The 19886-nt window shown below is 44.2% G+C and overlaps 1 protein-coding gene across 7 annotated transcripts in view; it reads left to right on the top strand.

Moving 5' to 3' along the window:
• LOC121292269 (autophagy-related protein 2 homolog B-like) overlaps nt 1-19886 on the top strand; it is an 81396-nt gene that overhangs the window by 16809 nt on the left and 44701 nt on the right. Inside the window, exons 8-16 of one of the 7 annotated variants that reach the window (XM_041214083.1) lie at nt 740-922; nt 2660-2811; nt 4041-4158; nt 5172-5454; nt 6693-6843; nt 8783-8875; nt 11381-11569; nt 18834-19107; nt 19774-19882. In XM_041214083.1, the coding sequence (XP_041070017.1) occupies nt 740-922; nt 2660-2811; nt 4041-4158; nt 5172-5454; nt 6693-6843; nt 8783-8875; nt 11381-11569; nt 18834-19107; nt 19774-19882 (1552 nt within the window). Of the gene's footprint in view, nt 1-739; nt 923-2656; nt 2812-4040; nt 4159-5171; nt 5455-6692; nt 6844-8782; nt 8876-11380; nt 11570-18833; nt 19108-19773 lie in introns of all 7 variants that reach the window. The other 6 variants (XM_041214084.1, XM_041214082.1, XM_041214085.1 and 3 more) reach the window with 6 other exon arrangements.

Here is a 19886-nt window from a genome sequence, read left to right as displayed (position 1 = left end):
AAATGGCCTCATGTATGTAAACATCCATATTTCTATAGTCAGGTTGGTTCACTGCTCACACTCTTACCTCTTGACTGAAATGAGTTTGAAACCCACAGCAAAACCTAAGTTTATAATCTAGGCTGATGCTCCAGTGCAGCACAGAGGGAGTGTTTCGTTGTTGTTGATGCCATCCTTCAAATAATCCGAGGCTGCATCTGCCTGTTCGGCTAGACATTAAAGATCCCATGTCAATCTTCAGAAAGAGCACAGTTTTCCCTGGTGTCCTGGCCAGCATTCATTCTTCAATTGAATGGAAACAACTTGTATTTCTATACTGTCTTTTAACATAGTAGAACCTCCCAAGGAGCTTCACAGGAGCATCATCAGCCAACATTTGACATTGAACCACATAGAATGATACTAGGACAAATGATCAATAAGTCAAAGAGGTCAGTTTTAAAGAGCAGTGATAAAGAAGAGAGGGAGGTGGAGAATTGGAAGGAGGAAATCCCAGAGCTGAAGGCAACGCCATCAATACTGGGGCGATTAAAATAAGGCATGTACAAGTGGCCTGAATTAGAGGAGCACAGAGATCTCAGAGATTTGTAGGGTTGTGTAACAGTAGCACAAGTAGACTGAGTGACCATTTACAATCAGGTACTGTCTAACCGCAAGTGTTTCTTTTATATTGGGTTAGTTGATGTCAACGTTCTGCTGAAAATGGAACAATTATTTTGCTTGTCTTTGGCTTGTTCAGGGAGTACAGAGGCAGCAACTGTTCAATCAAAGAGCCGGAGGAATCGGCCGATGCAGCAGGAGGATCAGTATCTGATTCAAATGGAACTCCACCGATACCTGCAGAAGGAAAAGCTTTCCCCTGGCGTTTCGGCAGAACAGAGCTATTACGAGACCGAAACAGTTCGAACAACTTCAAGCCGTGGTATGACACACGCTCAAAAATACAATCTCAAACCAAAACATGATTAACTTTCACAAGCGCAGCTTCACACAGACATCTTGTGTACACTCTCAAATGTAACATCATAAGAACATAACAAATAGGAGAAGGTGGGTCATATGGCCCTGCAAGCCTGCTCCGTGACTCATTAAAATCATGGCTGATTTTTGACTTCAAATTCACATTCCCACCTGATTCCCATATCTCTTTAATAATGATAAAAACAGAAAAAACTCAGGTCTGGCAGCATCTGTGGAGAGAGAAACATAGCCTTCAATGTACTCAACGATTGAACATTTACAACTCTCTGGATTAGAGAATTCCAAAGATACAGACTCATCTGAGTGAAGAAATTTCTCCTCATCTTATTCCTGAATGGCCAACGCCTTATCCTGGTGCTCGATCAGTCAAAGAGGTTGATTTTAAAGAGTAACAAAAAGGAAGAGAGGGAGGTGGAGAATTGGGAGGAGAAAATCTCAGAGCTGAAGGCAGCATCATCGATACTGGGATGATTAAAATAAGGCATGCACAAGTGATCAGAATTGGAGGACACAGATCTCTGAGATTTGTTGGGTTGTGGATGTTGTAGAGTCCAGCCAGGGTAACCATTCTGTCGGCACCCATCCTTCTTAGAATCTCATATGTTTCAATGAGATCACTTCTCATTCTTCTAAACTCCATTCTACTCGATCTCTCGTAGGAAAACCCTCTCAACCAAGCAACTAAGCTAGTGAATCTTTGTTGCATCCCCTCTAAGGCAAGTATACCTCCCTTAGGTAAGGAGACCAAAACTGTACAAAGTACTCCAGCTGCAGTAACTCCTGTACATTTGCAGGAGGGCTTCTTTACTCTGTACGCCACCTTCCTTGCAATTAAGACCAACAGAAATTTGCAGCCTTAATTGCTTGCTGTACCTGCAATTTAACTTCCCGTGTTTTGTGTACAAAAACACCCAAATTCTTCTGAATGCCTTCATTTAATAGTTTCTCACCAATAAAAAAAATTCTATTTTTCTACTCTTTCTTCCAAAGCGAGTAGCCTCATTATACTATATCTGTCACCTCATTTACCCTATTTCACTTTGCAGACTCTGTGTCCTATTCACAAAGGTGTACTTGCCCACCTAGCTTTGTATTATCAGCAAACTAGGGTGTGGGCAAAAGGTAAGAGAACCAAAACCAAAACTCCATGTGAGATAGAGTATATGATGAAACAAATGAATTCTCAGTCGCTTATTACACTGAGTTGCTTAGCAGTGAAATGGGATGTAAGATAAACATTTAACACATTGAGTGTGGAATGAGAAAAAATGTATGACCATTCTCCTATTCCAGGTGAGGTTTAATGGGTGCTGGGGCCCTTCAATGGCTTGCTCAAGTTGGTGTTCAGACAGAGTACCTGAAGGCTTTCCCACAATGGTGGCTTGACAGCCAAGCCTGGACTGAACTAATCGGACATCCATGCACGTTTTACAAGAGGGATCACCGAGCTACTGTTCAAGAGCAAAAATTAGGGCTATTTACCTCCATTCTAATGCAGGGACACTCAATCAATGGCAGACCCCAGTAACATTCTCTGCCGAGATCGGCTAACTCAAGGAAGAGTTGGGAGGGTGAACTTTTTATCGCTTACACCAAATCTTAACCAAATAAGGCTCTTGGCAAATTAAGTGAGTGTTTATTTTTGAGTCACTGTTTCCCTTTTCATTTCTCACAGCAGAAGATGATGTCTTCTTCTCAATGGCAGACATGGAAATGTCGAACAGTGTGGCATCTCTTCCGCCCCTCGGGGAACCAACTATTGATATGGAATTATCGTTGAGCAGCACGCGTGCCAACTCAGCCGGCAGCTCTCCACAGAGTGCTACAGGGGTGAGCAAGGGAGAATGGTTGCCAACGTGTGTAATTTTATTGCTTCTATGGTATTCATTATTCCGTCCAAAGTGCATGAAAAATATAATGTAGCAGTCAATATGTTAAAAGATTATTATTCTAACCACGCTGAACAAGATAATCACAAAGTATATAATTTATTACACTTGCTATATAATTATACGCATGCTGTAGTGTAATGGTTATGTACAATATTGTGGTAGTTATGTCCTAGCAACCATGAGGTTGTAAATTCAAATTTTGTTATGGCAAGTTGCTAAATTGAATTTGATAAATCTGGTTATTTGTGGGCTGGTATGAGGATAATTGTTGGATTGTCATCAAACCCCAACTATTTTACTAACATGCTTCAGGGAAAGGAGTCAGCCATCTTTACCCAACCTGGGTCATGTGACTACAGCCCATACTGTAGATTGACTCTTCACGTCTTTTGCAGTAGCCTAGCAAGTCATTCAGTTCTGAAGAATAACCACAGAACATTATCATTTGAGAAAAGCTGGCAAGATTCCTTATTGAATTCTTTTTAGTGACTTATCTTTTTATTATGGCCTGCAGTTTTGGGCTTGCCCTCAAGTGGAAATATTTTCTCCACAGCCACTCTATCAAACCCGTTCATAATTTTCAAAACCTCTATTAGGTCACCATTCAGTCTTCTCATTTCTGGAGAAAAGAGCCCCAGCCTGTTCCAACTTTCCTGATAGTTATGTTAATTTATTATCAATTCTGTTTAATTATATGCAGGTGGAGGGCATTAATTGGGGTTTTACTTGGGCAGATTTAGAGGGACTGGGGTTATGCTTGTAATGTTTCACTCTAAATAAATGTTAGACTGAGTAAAGATTGACTCCTGTATTATCCTTCACCAACTGGCTTTCTGGACTATAACAAGTTATAACCTCTCAGTTCTGGTACCATCCTTGTAAAATATCTTTGCACCTTCTTCTCCTTTAAATCTTTTTCATAATTATGGAAACCAGAACTCTACACAGCACTCCAGGTGTGGTCTAACCAAAGTTCTGTTCAAATTTGGCAAAACATCTTTGTTTTTTGATTCTATCCTTCCAGAAATGAACCCCAGCAGTTGGTTTGTTTTTTATGTAATTAAACGTAGCCTTGTCGGCATCACCCACATCTCAAGAGCAACTATTTTTTTACTCTGAGCTTCATACAAAACTAACACACAAAATGAATTTTTCCACTTGTTTTAGTTTTCCACATCATGGGATGACTACCTTGATCACTCTGGACAAGGGGGTCGAGTGATACGGGAGTCAGCGTTTAACTCCAAAGAGTTGCCAATAATACAGAGACCTCTCCGACCAAGCAGTAAGTTTCAGAATGCATTGTTGCATGGAGTTGTGTACTATTCAGTTCAGTAGAAGCAGGGCGCTGAGATAGCCTTTCAACCTTGAAGAAATACTGAGAATTGTTCGAGTGAGAATCTTGAAAGTGTTGCACAACAAAGCAGTTGTCACTGTTGACGAGCAAAACTTGACAGTTCTTGTTGAGGACTGCAGTTAAGTGTGATCACCCAATGCCTCACCTTCCACTCAACGTTGGTGGCTTAATTTGTTCTGTTTGTAAATCTCAGCAAGGTATTATCTGTTAACGGGGCTCGAGAGTTTGCATAGTAGCAGCTCAAGCTGAAGTTTCTCTGCCAAAAGGTTGTGGAATAAATTACTAACAAAAAACGTTGAAGTGAGCAATACAAGTGAGGTCATAGCTATAAACACGGTGCGGAGGTTGGCCTTGGATTTGCAGCCATGGCCGTTTGCATGTTGAATCAATTCCAAGTCTTTCCCCGCGGGAATGGATAAATAATAAGAGAGATTTTGTCCATGGGTTGTTCGTTTGTGTCATCCAGTGGATGGCATTAGCTGGAAATCTGTGAAGAAGTATAGAGGGAATGTGGCGTTGAAAATGAAGGTGTAAGGAGTGAATTTCAGGCTGGGAACAGCACAGGCCTTGGAGCAGCTCATGACCCCGCCCATCATGCTTCCCCTGCCAGTCCCCCATACCCTATTAGATCAGGAAGATGGGATGGCTGATTCTACTGAGAGTTGAGGAGCTCCACAGTTTGCAAGTCCTGAAAGAGGGAGAGTGTGAGTGTGATGGGTTTGAATTTTGACAGATTGAGTGTGCAGGGAGCAGAGCAGGAGATGGAGTTTAGGAGGAACAAAAGAGGAAGGATAATTGGGGCAGTGCTTATACCATGGATAAAACAGGCAAGAAAAAGTGGAGCACTGAAGTACATTAAGAGAGGAAGATTGTCCAGCCAGCAATGAGCTTTTATCTTGTGTGTTTTTCAGAATATTAATTTTCAGTAATTTCCTGTGAAGTTTCCCCTGGTTATCTTTCAGGTCTGCAATCCAAATCACATCCCATTGATGAATCCAGACCCCAGGTTGTTGTCCGGCTGACGATTGGCAGTCTTTCTTTGTCAGTGCTGCACATCGATCCACTGCCACCGCCTGAGAGCCCGTTGCACCTTGACCCCCTGGCGAAGATGGCATCCCATTTCTTTGAGCAGTTCAAGACCTTCGATCTGTCTCAGTTCCCAGCGGGAGATTTCCACACGCTCCGACCCAAGTTTGCTGTGGCCTGTCCCCATGATCATCTCAGGTGAGTGCAGCATTGGATGGTTTTCTACGCTCTGTCCAGCACCTGCCCAGCACACCCCCTGGAAAATTGTGTTAATTCTGATAGTTCAGTAATCCAGCCCACCCAAACAGAATCTGTACCTTTCATTTTTAAGACCTCTGTTGGCCCCTGTTTCCCAAGCCTTTCCTAATAACCAATAGTCCTAAGACTTGGTATAATTTTAGTGATCATCCTCTGAATATCTCCAGAGCCTGGGTGTACCCCCTTCCATATGAGGGGTTTGAAACTAGGTGCAATATTCTGGATGGGTCTTCAAACAGTGTGGCAATGTGATGCTTCATTTTAGGAGGGATCAGTTGAGTGGAAGCTGCAGGCATAGGCAGCTTGCCCTAGATATGTAAATGATTCCATGCCCAGGATTTGGATGGGTTAGGGGTGTTTCGAGTCGCTGGCCAGGGTGGCTGTGGCTCTTTTCTGCAGCACGTGTGGTGATGCAGAGATGCTGCAGTTATTTTGGGATCACTGTCTTCTTCACCACTCAGACAATGACCTCTGGAGTTGTTGAGGTTGAAGTGAAAATCAATTTACTCAAACCTTATCAGCTACCAAAGGCCTCATCTATGCCTTTGCTACCTCCAGGCGTGACTGTTCCAATAGTCTCCCGGCTGACCTCTCATCTTCCACCCACATAAACTTGAGCTTATTCAAAACTCTGCTGCCTGTATCCTAAACAGGCTTCATTCACCCATCACCTCTGTGCTTGCTAACCTACACTGGCTTCCAGTCTTGCAACGCCTTGATTTTAAAATTCTCATCCTCGTTTTCAAATCTTTCCATGGCCTTGCCTGTTCCTTTTTCTGTAACCTCCTTCAACCCCACAACCCCTGATATATCTTCGCTCCTCTCATTCTGGCCCTTTGTGCATCCCCAGCTTTCTTCACTCCACTGTTGTCGACTTGCCTTCAGCTGCATAGGCCCTAAGCTCTCAAATTCCCTCACTGAACATCTCGGGCTTGCTACCTTTCTTTTCTGCTTTAAGATATTCCTTAAAACATACCTCTGACCGAGCTTACACTCACCTGCACTAATATCATCTTGTGTGTCTTGGTCTCAATTTTTGTCTGATAATTGTTCCTGTGGATTACCTTGGGGCATTTTACTACATCAATGGCGTTAAATAAATGCAAGTTGTCATCCGTAATCCAGGTTTTGATTTGTGGATATTTCATCATTTCACCTCTTTGTTACTGGTTCCACAGGCTCTTTGCAACTGGCATGAAGCTGAACTATGAGCAGCGACGGGGCGCTAGCTCTCGAAGCCTAAACACAGATGTCTGCATTAACTGGATGGAGCTGCTGGAATGTCTCTTCCCTATGGATTCGTTGACTGTCACGCCCCAATATACTGAGGTCAGAGTCATAAATATCTATTGATGGTGGCCAAGGTTCCTTTCAACATTTGTTTCCTATGTGGGACTGGTTCGTTGCACTTTGTGGTCCTTTTCAGATTGATATGCAGCCACACATGCGCCCAATTTAAAAGAAATACTGCTTGTTTATGATAAGTTTGTTTCTTTCTCGACACATTACCCATTGTCTCACACATGCGCAGCTCAGAATGAATATTGGCACTGGCATTGACAGATGCTAGCTGGTGCACTCACTCAGACACTCCTAGTACACAAACTAGCCTGATTCCTTCACTCTCTAACTTTGTCTTTGCTCGTTCAGTTAGTTCATAAAGTAGAAAATGTGTTTTGTTTTTAAAAACTCTTCCCAAGAAGGTATTTTTTTTTAAGTTTATTAGTTCATGGGATGTGGGTGTCACTGGTTGGGCAAGCATTTATCGCCCATCCCTAATTGCGCTTGAGAAGGTGGTGGTGAGCTGCCTTCTTGAACCGCTGCCGTCCACGTGGTGTAGGTACACCCACAGTGCTGTTAGGGAGGGAGTTCCAGGATTTTGACCCAGCGATAGTGAAGGAACAGCGATATATTTCCAAGTCTGGAAGGTGTGTGACTTGGAGGGGAACTTGCAGGTGGTGGTGTTCCCATGCATCTGCTGCCCTTGCCCTTCTATGTGGTAGAGGCTGTGGGTTTGGAAGGTGCTGTCGCAGGAGTCTCGATGAATTGCTGCAGGCAATCTGTAGATGATACATAGTGCTGCCACTGGGCATTGGTGGTGGAGCGAGTCAGTGTTTGTGGATGGGATGCCAATCAAGTCTTGGATGACGTCGAGCTTCTTGAGTGTGATTGGAGCTTCTCTAATCCAGGCAAGTTGGGAGTATTCCATCACACTCTTAACTTGTGCCTTGTACATGGTGGACAGGCTTTGAGCAATCAGGAGGTGAGTTATTTGCTGCAGGAATGATCATTGCCTGGCACTTGCATTTTGTGAATATTACTTGCCACTTAACAGCCCAAGCCTGAATGTGGTCCAAGACATGCTGCATGTGGATACAGATTGCTTCAGTATCTGAGGAGCCATGAATGGTGTTGAACATTGTGCAGTCATCAACGAATATCCCCATTTCTGACCCTATGATGGAGGGAAGGTCATTGATGAAGCAGCTGGAGTTGATTGGGCCTAGGACACTACCCTGAGGAACTCCTGCAGCGATGTCTTGATTGACCTCCAACAACCACAGCCATCTTCCTTTGTGCTAGGTATGACTCCAACTAGTAGAGAGTTTTCCCCCTGATTCCCATTGACTTCAGTTTTGCTAGGGCTCCTTGATGCCATCATGTGTTCAAGATGAAGGCTGGGAACAACAATGGTTTCTCAGTCTTTCCTGTGTTTAGCTGGAAAAGACAGTGGCTTACCAAGCACTCTGTCGAAAGAGCAGTTTGACAGCATAGTCAATGAGCTGTTGAGGGAGAGCTGGTTGGTTGGTACTGCAAAATGGAGTGATGTGTTTTGAGCTCTGTATTAGTACCAATTAGTTCTAGGTCAGGGTAAGAAAGGCAAACAAGATTCCTCTGCTCTTTCCCCATTCATGTGATTCTGCACCACAATCACAAGAGAGCCTCTTTACTGCTGTGCTACTGTTTGTTTCATTTCCTGTGCCAGCCATTTCTCTGGTCCCTTTGTGATTGAGAGTGCCAGTTACCATTACTGTTAGGTTTATGCCATGTGCCCATGAGCCATGAGGAACCTCTGAGATTGACCAAACCTATTTCACCAACTACCTGCAGTCGCACATTTGATCGGTCAGCCTGGGTTGAATTTGATCCCATGTTCTGGAGGTGAAAAGTTGTTTTAGGGTTACACTGTGAACAGAGATTAAATGCTCTCCTTAGAATGTGTTGGCTGAAACTCTTTCCTTCTCCACTTTTCATTTTGTTTTGGCAGCTGATCACGTTTCAATCAGTGAGTGAGACTGGAGCTCATCCTGCACCTTCAGTACAACTTCACTATAAACACATCGACCGAAGAGGAGTCCAGGTATATTATTGAAAAGCCCTAACAAGTCACGATGACAGTCTATTCAGAATTTAACTTTGTTTTGTTTTTGTACCAGAAAAACATTTTAATCTGATCAAAGCAGCCTTGAATTAAGAGGAGGATTCTGTAATGCTCATGGACTTTCTCATATGTATGAGAGTCAAATGTTCCACTTGAATTGTTTTATTTAGCAGTGGAGCTCGTTGCTTCTGTCCCACTTCCGAAGACATTGGAATAGATTTTCTGCCCAGGTGTAAAATTGGCATTTTTAGATTAGTGGGAATGAAAATCAGGCAGGTTTCAATAATGGGCAGCCTTTTTGCAGCACAGTTTTTATGCCTACTGTCTCTCACTGCTCAGGCCACAAGTGCCCATTCTTCCTGAGTGAGCTTGCGCACACGCACGAACGAAAAAGAAAGACTGCGTTTACCTAGTGCCTTTCATGAGTTCTGAAAAATTCCTCTCCGACCACCTCAGGCAATCAGAACCAGCCCAGGAGATCACTCTAGCTCTGATTAATGTTATACGGTACCTACCTTTTGTATGAGGTGGTCTCCACCCAGTCAGGAACAGGTCCAGCTCTCACTTGAAGGAATTCATTGAATCAGCGTTCACTGCGTGAGTTGGCAGCTTGTTTAACAGACCCACTGTTCTCTGGGAAAGGATGTCTGTCCTGATATTTAAGCTGGTTCAGCCTTTACTTAAAGCTTTACCCTGCCTGACCTGACATCATCTGATTTCTGTATTTGTTGGTTGATTGGGCCATGTAGCACATTGCAGTTGCAAAGAGTAAAGAAGCTGCTCTTCAGGGTGATCCTGGTGTCATGGTGGCTTTGTCAAAGGAGATTGAGGCCCAGCAGAGCTTGATGTGATCCAGCCAGATATGGTTGATAGATAGCTAAGCCGCTTAAGATCATAAGACATAGGAGCAGAAATTAGGCCATTCAGCCCATCGAGTCTGCTCCGTCATTCAATCATGGCTGATAATTTTCTCAACCCCATTCTCCCGCCTTCTCCCCGTAACCATTGATCCCCTTACCAATCAAGAACCTATCTCGGTCTTAAATACACTCAATGACCTGGCCTCCACAGCCTTCTGTGGCAATGAATTTCATAGATTCACCACTCTCTGGCTAAAGAAGTTTCTCCTCATCTCTGTTCTAAAAGGTCTTCCCTTTACTCTGAGGCTGTGCCCTCGGGTCCTAGTCTCTCCTACGAATGGAAACATCTTCCTCACGTCCACTCTATCCAGGCCTTTCAGTATTCTGTAAGTTTCAATCAGATCCCCCCTCATCCTTCTAAACTCCATCGAGTATAGACCCAGAGTCCTCAAACGTTCCTCATATGTTAAGCCTTTCATTCCTGGGATCGTTCTCATGAACATCCTCTGGACCCTTTCCAGGGCCAGCACATCCTTCCTGAGATATGGGGCCCAAAATTGCTCACAATATTCTAAATGTGGTCTGACCAGAGCCTTATAAAGCCTCAGCAGCACATCCCTGCTTTTATATTTAGTTCTCTCGAAATCAATGCCAACATTGCATTTGCCTTCCTAACTACTGTCTCAACCTGCAAGTTAACCTTAAGAGAATTCTGGACTTGGACTCCCAAGTCCCTTTGCACTCCAGATTTCTGAATTCTCTCCCCATTTAGAAAATAGTCTATGCCTCTATTCTTCCTACCAAAGTGCATGACCTCACACTTCCCCACATTGTATTCCATCTGCTACTTCTTTGCCCATTCTCCTAACCTGTCCAAATCCTTCTGCAGCCTCCCCGCCTCCTCAATACTACTTGTCCCTCCAACTATCTTTGTATCATCTGCAAACTTAGCCAGGATGCCCTCAGTTCCTTCATCTAGATCATTAATGTATAAAGTGAAAATTTATGGTCCTAACACTGACCCCTCCGGAACTCCACTAGTCACCGGCCGCCATCCTGAGAAGGACCCCCTTATCCCCACTCTCTGCCTCCTGCCAGACAGCCAATCTTCTATCCATGCTAGTAGCTTGCCTCTAACACCATGGGCTGTTATCTTACTGAGCAGCCTCCATTCGGCCCATCAAGTCTGCTCCGCCATTCAATCATGGCTGATAAGTTTCTCAACCCCATTCTCCCACCTTCTCCCCGTAACCTTTGATCCCCTTGCCAATCAAGAGCCTATCTATCTCGGTCTTAAATACACTCAATGACCTGGCCTCCACAGCCTTCTGTGGCAATGAATTCCAAAGATTCACCACTCCCTGGCTAAAGAAGTTTCTCCTCATCTCTGTTCTAAAAAGTCTTCCCTGTACTCTGAGTCTGTGCCACGGGTCCTAGTCTCTCCTAATGGAAACATCTTCCCCACGTCCACTCTTTCCAGGCCTCTCAGTGTGCCACAGATGCTCAAATATGCACTGATTCTTTGTAAACTTTGGAATCAATTTTCACGGTCATGGTAATAAACCTGTCATAATATTTCTCTAGTGATTATCTACTTTTGGTTGACCTGCTTTCTCTTTCTCAGGGCAGCCAAGGTAGACTGACATCAGTGCCGCCAAAGGCAGAGCTGCAGATTGAGCTAGGCCTGATTCAGTCAGAATTGGACATCAGCATTGTGGATAGGCTCAACTCATTATTGCAACCTCAGAAACTTGCAACAACAGAAATGATGGCATCACACATGTACACCTCCTTCAACAAACACATCAGCCTGGTAAGTGCTGTGAGACTGTGACATTTTTGGAATAATCATAGAATCCTGCCTGCTTCTGCGTCCTGTTGCTAATGATCTGTGGCAATTGGAATTTTGTTCCAGGTCTTCCAGAAGCTTATGATATTAAAATAATTGGGCAAAAATTGGTGGATTTTACAGTGTGGATTTCAGAAGTCCAAGGATCTCAGGACAATGAAATGGAATTGAAAGTAACTGGCCCCAGTGGACTGGTGGCACTAATCCTAACTCTCAAGGGCTAGGATGGTTTCTTTTGCCATCCAGTGTGGGGAGTATGAATGCCTAGAGAACAGTAGGTCAGAGTTAAGTAGTGGAAATGTGAGGATGGATGAATATTCTGCATAATTGTTTGATTACGTTTGGAGATCAGGCTTTATTTACAGGGCTATTCTGATGAAAGGTCATTTGACCTGAAATGTTAACCTCCTGACCTTTTCAATATCTCCAGCATTTTCTGTCTTCATTTCAGATTCCTAGCATCTGCAGTATTTTGCTTTTGTGTAACTTTCTGTCATGAGATAGGAGTAGGCCATTCAACCCTTCAAGCCTGTTCCACCATTCAGATTAAAATGGTTGGTTGGAGACCCATGATAGAGGGAAGTGTGCATAGCCTGTGGGAGGTGACTGCAGTATAACGGTCTGGCACATATAGGGTTAACGTGGGACTGAGTAGAGTAACACCCACACCTAGGTGTCAGCCTAGTGTTGGACAGAGCTGAGTGCACAGGCAAGCATGGAGACAGTTCCTATCTTGAACCCTTAACATATGTACATAGTTAATGTAGTTAATAATTACATACAGTTAACCTACTTAAGACTATGAAGGCTTAATTAAGACCTACTGAACAGTATCCAACATGCCAAAACATGGTGGCAGCAAATGGAAAAATCCAAAACCTTGCAAAAGATGCAGAGAAAAACTAAAATCCTGCAAGACTGAAGAAAAATTTGAAGAAGTTGTGAACTGAAGAAAAGCTCGAGAAGCAGACGGACAGAGGAAAATTTCCAGGTAAAAGCTCCAAAGAAAGGCTTAAAAGCTGAAGGCAGATATTTAAAATTCCTCACTGCATCAGCAGGCTCCATGGGGTCTCTTGGAAGTACCAGAGTGCAGAGTCAGCAAACCTGGCAGCGGTGAGCTGAAACTTTTAAATTCCAGGAAACAGCAGGTTCTGAGAAACTTTCTAAATAGTTCAGTGGTCAGAAATTGCCATTTATAAGCTCGGTTGGAAAAACGAGATTCCCGAGTCGGAGCCTGAGCACGTGGTGTCCAAGCTTGTTCAAGAAGAAAATTAATTAAATAGAAGAATCATGACTAAAGAATCAGCTTTAAAGACCAGTAAAGGCTGGATTTCGACACTTTTGTGACCCTAAAGCCGTAGCGCTGAAATCTGCAGCGAGTCAATCCAAGCAGCTATCGTTTAAAATTTTTCCAAGGCTGAGTGTGAGCATCGTTGCAGCAGGAACCCGCCAAAACTGGCAAGCGCGGGTAAACCCTTTGTCTTCAAACGGACAGCAGCGCCATCTTGAATTTCAGCAACGTCTCAAAGCTGAACCTACACTTAAAAATTTTTTAAGCATGGATCAGAAATCCACTCTTTGAGATCAATTTGGACTTATCCAAGGGCCAGATAAATCACATAATTGGGGACTTTGAAGAAAAAGATTTCTTAGATATATGATTGCTTCAAGTCTGGATAAAAAGATAAGCTTAACAAGTTAACACACTGCTTTATTCGTAGGCTCAATAGTAGACAACATTATCGCTAGGCAAGAAATCAGTGAATCATCTGCTAAATTTGAAGAAGAACAAATATTGCTCAATGTTTATTTTAACCCAAGAAGCAGCAAAATCCTCAAAAGGGATAAATTTTGTGTGTGTGTGTTACTAAGGAAAAGTTACTCGAGACAAATTGTCTGAGAAGTTAAGACATGAAACGATGTGTGTGTGCTAGTTAAACTGTGGAAAAGTTACTCGAGACAAATTGTCTGAAAAGTTAAGACATGAAACGATGTAGTTATGTTGGTCGAGTGGGTGGTAAAGTGGCAGATGGATTTTAACATGGAGAAGTGTGAGGTCATACATTTAGGGAGGTCAAACAGCTACAGGGATTACAAAATAAATGGGAATATACTAAGAGGGGTAGATGAAGTGAGAGATCTTGGCGTACAAGTACACAGGTCCATGAAGGCGGCAGTTCAAGTAGACAAGGTTGTAAAGAAGGCATATGGAATGCTCTCCTTCATTGGCAGAGGTATAGAGTATAAAAGTAAGGATATAATGTTGGAATTGTATGAAACACTGGTGAGGCCACAACTGGTGTATTGTGTGCAGTTCTGGTCACCACATTACAGGAAGGACATAATAGCTGTGGAGAGAGTGCAGAGGAGGTTTACAAGAATGTTGCCAGGGTTAGAAAAGTGTAGCTACAAGGAGAGATTGGATAGGTTTGGGTTATTTTCCCTGGAACAAAGAAGGCTGAGAGGTGACTTGATTGAGGTGTACAAAATTATGAGGGGAATAGATAGAGTGGACAGGATAAAATTGTTTCCCTTGATGGAGAATTCTAGAACCAGGGGATGTAGATTCAAGATAAGTGGCAGAAGGTATAGGGGGGACGTAAGGAAGAACTTTTTTACACAGAGGGTAGTGGGTGTCTGGAATTCGCTGCCCAAGTTGGTGGTAGAGGCAGAAACTTTAAACTCTTAATAAGTACCTGGATCTGCACCTAAAGTGCTGTAAGCTGCAGGGCTATGGGCCGGGTGCAGAAAGGTGGGATTAGAAAGGGCACCTGGGTGTCCTCGTGCTGGCATGAACAAGATGGGCCAAACGGCCTCCTTCTGTGCTGTAACTTTTCTATGGTTCTATAAAAGGATAGAGGTGTCAGGTGTGCATTTGTAATAAGACATGATGGGTTTGAGTTACAAGTAAATAGGCTGGATCTAATATTTACATTTTTAGATAAGTTAAGAATTCGTTTGAATATCAAAGGGAAGTCAGAGGTGCCAAGAAACATTTTTGCATCTTAGGAGTTTCATGTGTTAACAAAGGATATATTACATTTTATTGATCCAAAAGCAGAGACAACATTAAAGATTTTATTTTTGGAAGGATCTGAGTTTCGAAGAGGTGCGAGAACAATGGAAATTGAGATGAAAGGGGAGAAAAGGTATTTTAGAGCTACTGTGGAGAACTTGGGGGTTGGCAATGTGACGATCATCCCCTGGAAACAGCTCTAGGCTGGGAGAAGATGCAGTTTGAGTCAGCCATCCAATCGAGCCAGAAACGTCTTGGGCAGCAATAAGCAGTCTTGTTCGGAAGTCTTGGGCCAGGGTTTTATGGCCCCACCCCAGTGTGTCTTCCCCCAACCACCACCCCCCATCCAGCCCCAGTGGATGCTGCGGGCCGTTTAAATCTCCAGTCAGTTCGGCAGATCCATAATATTCCACCATGTGGGAGGGGCCGTAAAATCCTGGCCTTGGATTTCCACAGCCGAGTGGAAGAGAGTTTAATAAGAGGTCGTGTGGTATGCCTTTAGTAAAGCTACAGCAGTTTGCCTTGAGTAACACTACTGGATTTTTATAGTTAAACATCTATAAGGGAGTTTTGCCTGGAAGGTGTGTGCTTGTAACCAAGTGCAGAGTCTTTTGGGGGCAAGTTTTGTTAGACTAATTTTAACTGTGTAACTGTAATTTTGTGTGCTTAAGTTGTCTTTCCTTCTTGTGACTAAAACATTTCCTTTAAATTTTTTAAATCCAGAAGTGTTACAGGACTTGCTGCTGAGATCAGTGCATTTTCTTCTCATTTTCAGAATACAAAACAAATGGGTATGGCCTGTAAGCCAAGTTTCCCTCTGGGATTTGGTTTGCTCAGCAATTAACATCTGCTGTGGTCATAACAATGTCTAGTAGCCAGGAGAACCTTTCAACTCATTCGTTAATGATCTGTATGGGATGGCTGAATGTTCTGAATATGGAGACCTGAACTGATCAGGGATACAATAGTTGTAGGAGTAGTGTACAACGCATCTCAGACATGCTGCAAGCAAAGGAAGATCTAACCCAAGAGAAACCTATCCAGATTGTTAGGCAGCCTGAACTCTGTGTGCAACACAGGTCCGTTTTAAGAGGAGAAAGGTAAACTGTGGTACAAAGGAAACCCCCCCCGGGAAGTCCAGTTAGTGAAACAGCACAGAAACATGGACACTCCTGGCCAAGAGAAGCATCATCCTAACTGACCAGTAGAGTGACCATGTCAACTATGGAGTAATGTGCCCCCACAAGCGGGAACAATCAATTTCAGCCCAATGTAACAGAATTGGACACCTTGGCAAACAGTGCAAGGCCAAAATATCTAAACATACAGAAGACCCGAAGATGATTCATGAGGGTGAGACGGGACACCAAGAGAACACACAGCCATGATTCTTGGGTGAGTTCAAAGATCCTGGATTCTTGTTTTAGAATGCTTTATTTTGGTTAACAGCCATCTCACAAACTTTAAATTGGATGTGGGAGCCAGTGTTACGGTCCTATCGGACAAAGAACCGTGGCTGAGAGACCTCTCGCTTCAAACAACAGACGCTCTATGAGCCTGGAAGAATCTGACTTCCGGTCATTGGAATAATTCTGGAACCACTAAGGTATGGCTGCAAATAAATCTTTGGACTGTTGTACGTCATCCATAACCAATCGTTTTCTCTCTTGAGCAGAGGTACCTGTGTAGCCCTGAATCTCTTCAAAACGGCAGAAAATGTCAAGACAACCACTGCTGTAAATTATACAGAACTGCAAATTCCCGAGAGCTCAAACAAGGAAGAATATCCTGACTGGGACTTCAGCTCTGGACTGTCTTCTCTCTTTGCAGAGCAGGTTTGTCCATTTTTGTTCCAGAAGGGCCTCAACCTCTGGCTCCAACCACAGAGTAAATGCCGCAACTCCCGGCCAGCATGACAGTGCCAAAAGACGATGCTGGAACCAAGTAGCTGCCGGCCATTGCTGACAGCATACCACAGCCAATGCAAAGGTGAGCTTACTAAAAAAAAAACACATCCTCATAACAGGAAAGGCCATCTTCTGTTATCGTGGACATTGCAATGACCCACATGAGGAAAGAAGAGAAAGAAAAAAACGACATTGAGATGAGCAGAATATTTGTCCACTGCACAGGAAATGGGATGGAACAACAGCCACTCATCACCACAACTGCTGAACCAACAAAGCAGTTCAATATCAAGGAATTGAAAAAGAGGATGAAAAGATACCCAGATGTCAGAACAGTCTCCAAATCAACAGAGTTTACCTGCAGCGACAGAACTTACCACTCTTCCGATAGTAGTGTGAACGAGATATGGAAGGGTTATAAGGCCTCCACACTGCCTGAACCTATGAACGCAGAGACTTGAAGGGCTAGCTTGGGTCGTAATAATAACATAAATACATGGGATAAACTAGAATAATTTTAAATACGTTGGATAAAGACTTGGGGGGGGGAGGTGTACAATAAGGGTCTGGCACATAGGGTGAAAGTGGGACTCAGTACAGTGATGTAAGAGAAGACATGACCCACACGTAGGGATCAGTCTAATGGTGGACAGAGCTGTGTGCACAAGCAAGCATGGAGACAGCTCCTGGCTTGAACCGTTTACTGTATATATGTACATCGTTTTGTAGTTAATACATGCATACCTACTTAAGACCGAGAAGACTTCATTATGACCTACTGAATGGTATCTAATACCCTCCAACTGTGACTAAATAGAGTTTAGATTCCATTATAGAGTAGAGTGTATGGGGGGCTGCGAGAGGAGATTAAATGGGTGGGTAGAATTTCTGTTTAATTCTGTGAGCTAGTAATCACAGGGCTGGAATGACATGCCCGTATCTAAGGTACTTCTGCAGAACTCATCCATTTCAAACTGCAGCGTGGCCTGAATTGGAAACTATCCTTGCAATTGATTTACGCTACTCCCGCAACAGAGAGCACAACAGCCAGACTTCTCTGTGGCAACAGATGAGCTTGTGGCTTGAGATACATGACTGTGTGACTCCCTCTCAGATTCTAAAATATGGGAAGCCGATTTGTTTTTGCCTTCTGTCTCCCCCTTTAGCACAGCTTCTACCTGTGTGTCATTCCCATGCTCCACTCAATACTCCTTGCAGCTGATGCTGGGAAGACCAGGAGTATGATATATGAAATGGAATGATTTGTACCCTGAAAAGCACCAAGTCTCACCCATCATTCTCTTCAATTTTTTTTTTGGCGTGTGCAGGTGATTTGTTTAAGTACACAGTTCCTTTATTTCTTTTGTACAGCTGTGCCCACCATGTAACCTAAAGGGGTAGACTTGAACGAAGCCTGTATGGGGATGTTTAAGTTGCTACGTGGCTGCACAACAGAGGGATCATTGGTCTTACCCATTATCTTTAATGTTAGAGATAGAACAGCAGATCTCATCCACCCTCCACTGAAAGCACTGACAATTACTGTGATACTGTTTCACAGACACACGGTGCTCATTACGACTTTCCCCAAGTAGCCATTCTCCATGGGTGAGCAGAGATGGCGAGTGTTGGCAACATATTTAGCCCATGAGGATCATCACAGCCGGACCCAATTCTATCTTCACCTGTCATTCATTTGCTGTCGGGGACATTGGATAGTGACCTGGGTTGGTCTGTAGTGAACCTTTTTTTTCCCTCCCTGCATTGTATCCTTTCAATTTTAGCCTTGGCCCAAGGAGAGCATACTCACCTCATCCCCAAGACCAGAGCTGACAACCCACGCTGACAATTTCACTGCAATACTGTGGGAGTGCTACACTGTCAGAGGTGTTGCCTTTCAGATGACACATGGCACTATTTATATAAGAGTGGGGGAATTCTCTCCACTGTTCTGGCTAATATTTATCTCGCAACAAACGCCTCAAAGCAGATTATCTGGTCATTATAACATTGTTGCTTGTGGGAGTTTGCTGTGTCTAAATTGGCTGTCCCGCTTCCTACTGTATAATACTTCAAAAGGGCATCATTTGGTCTAAAGCATTTTGGGATGCCATGAGGCTGTAAAACAAGCTATAGAAATACAATTCTTTTTAATACTCAGACCAGCTAAATCGTGGATTGAACCTGGGCCCTTCTGGCCTGTGTGGATCAGTCATTCTGTACCGAACATTAACTCCTCAAGAGGGAGCTTCTGCACGAGACTGTTAACCTCCAATGATTACATTGCTGGTCCTTCCCGTTGCAGCAGAGAGCCTTCACAGAGGTTTTCCGTGACGACTCTGCCTCACCTGCCAACCAGCGGACGTCTGTGCAGCTCACTACACCCATGTTCAAAATGGCTATCCGCTTCCCAATCCCAGACCTTCGGTCTGACCAGGAAAGAGGACCCTGGTTCAAGAAATCACTACAAAAGGAGATTCTGCACTTGGAATTCAGCGAGGCAGAATTTAAGACTGAATTCTTTGGGAGCTTATCCCACGAACAGCTCAAACTGGAACTCACTTTTAAGGAACTGCTTGGTGAGCTGAGTGGCTTTCATTGTTACTTTATTATTATTGCTTTAACACCCCCATTTATATTATCATACATCATGGGGTGTGATAGGGTAGTGGTGATGCTACTGGGCTAATACAGAGAGCTGGGCTAAGTTCAAACCCCCTAATCTCCAGTGTTTGCCCCTCAGCCTGTGATCCCCCACCCCACCACATCTGATTGCTAACAGGCTATGGCCCTTCCCAATAGGGTGAAATCAAAGCCCAGGATTGGGCGTAGCTGTGATGCCTCCACATCTGCATCATCTGTTGTCACTTGCTACCCAGACAAGATACAAGAGTGCGGCTGGAGCCTGCGGGGCCGCGCCCCCCCCCCCCAGTGGGAGCCTGCGGGGCCGCGCCCCCCCCCCCAGTGGGAGCCTGCGGGGCCGCGCCCCCCCCCCCCAAGTGGGAGCCTGCGGGGCCGCGCGCCCCCCCCCCCCCCCCCCCCCCCCCCCCAGTGGGAGCCTGCGGGGCCGCGACCCCCCCCAGTGGGAGCCTGCGGGGCCACGCCCCCCCAGTGGGAGCCTGCGGGGCTGCGCCCCCCCAGCGGGAAGGAGGAGAACATTAGTGAGGGGATGGGGTTGCTGGCTGTGATGATACAGCAGTATTGTGGGCTGCACTAAATGCTTAATGGCCTTCTCTTTACCTCAGGTAAATTCCAGGAAGACCCAGCAACGCCACCGTTCACCTTTTTTAAAGTATCACATGATGCTGATGGAGACATGTCGACTTCCGACAGCGGGAAGTTTGATTGGCCAAGGCAG

Source organism: Carcharodon carcharias, chromosome 20, assembly GCF_017639515.1.
Source record: "Carcharodon carcharias isolate sCarCar2 chromosome 20, sCarCar2.pri, whole genome shotgun sequence".
Classification (NCBI taxonomy): Eukaryota; Metazoa; Chordata; class Chondrichthyes; order Lamniformes; family Lamnidae; genus Carcharodon; species Carcharodon carcharias.
The sequence above is the reverse complement of the archived record's forward strand: the minus strand, read 5'-3'. Positions and strand labels throughout refer to the sequence as shown.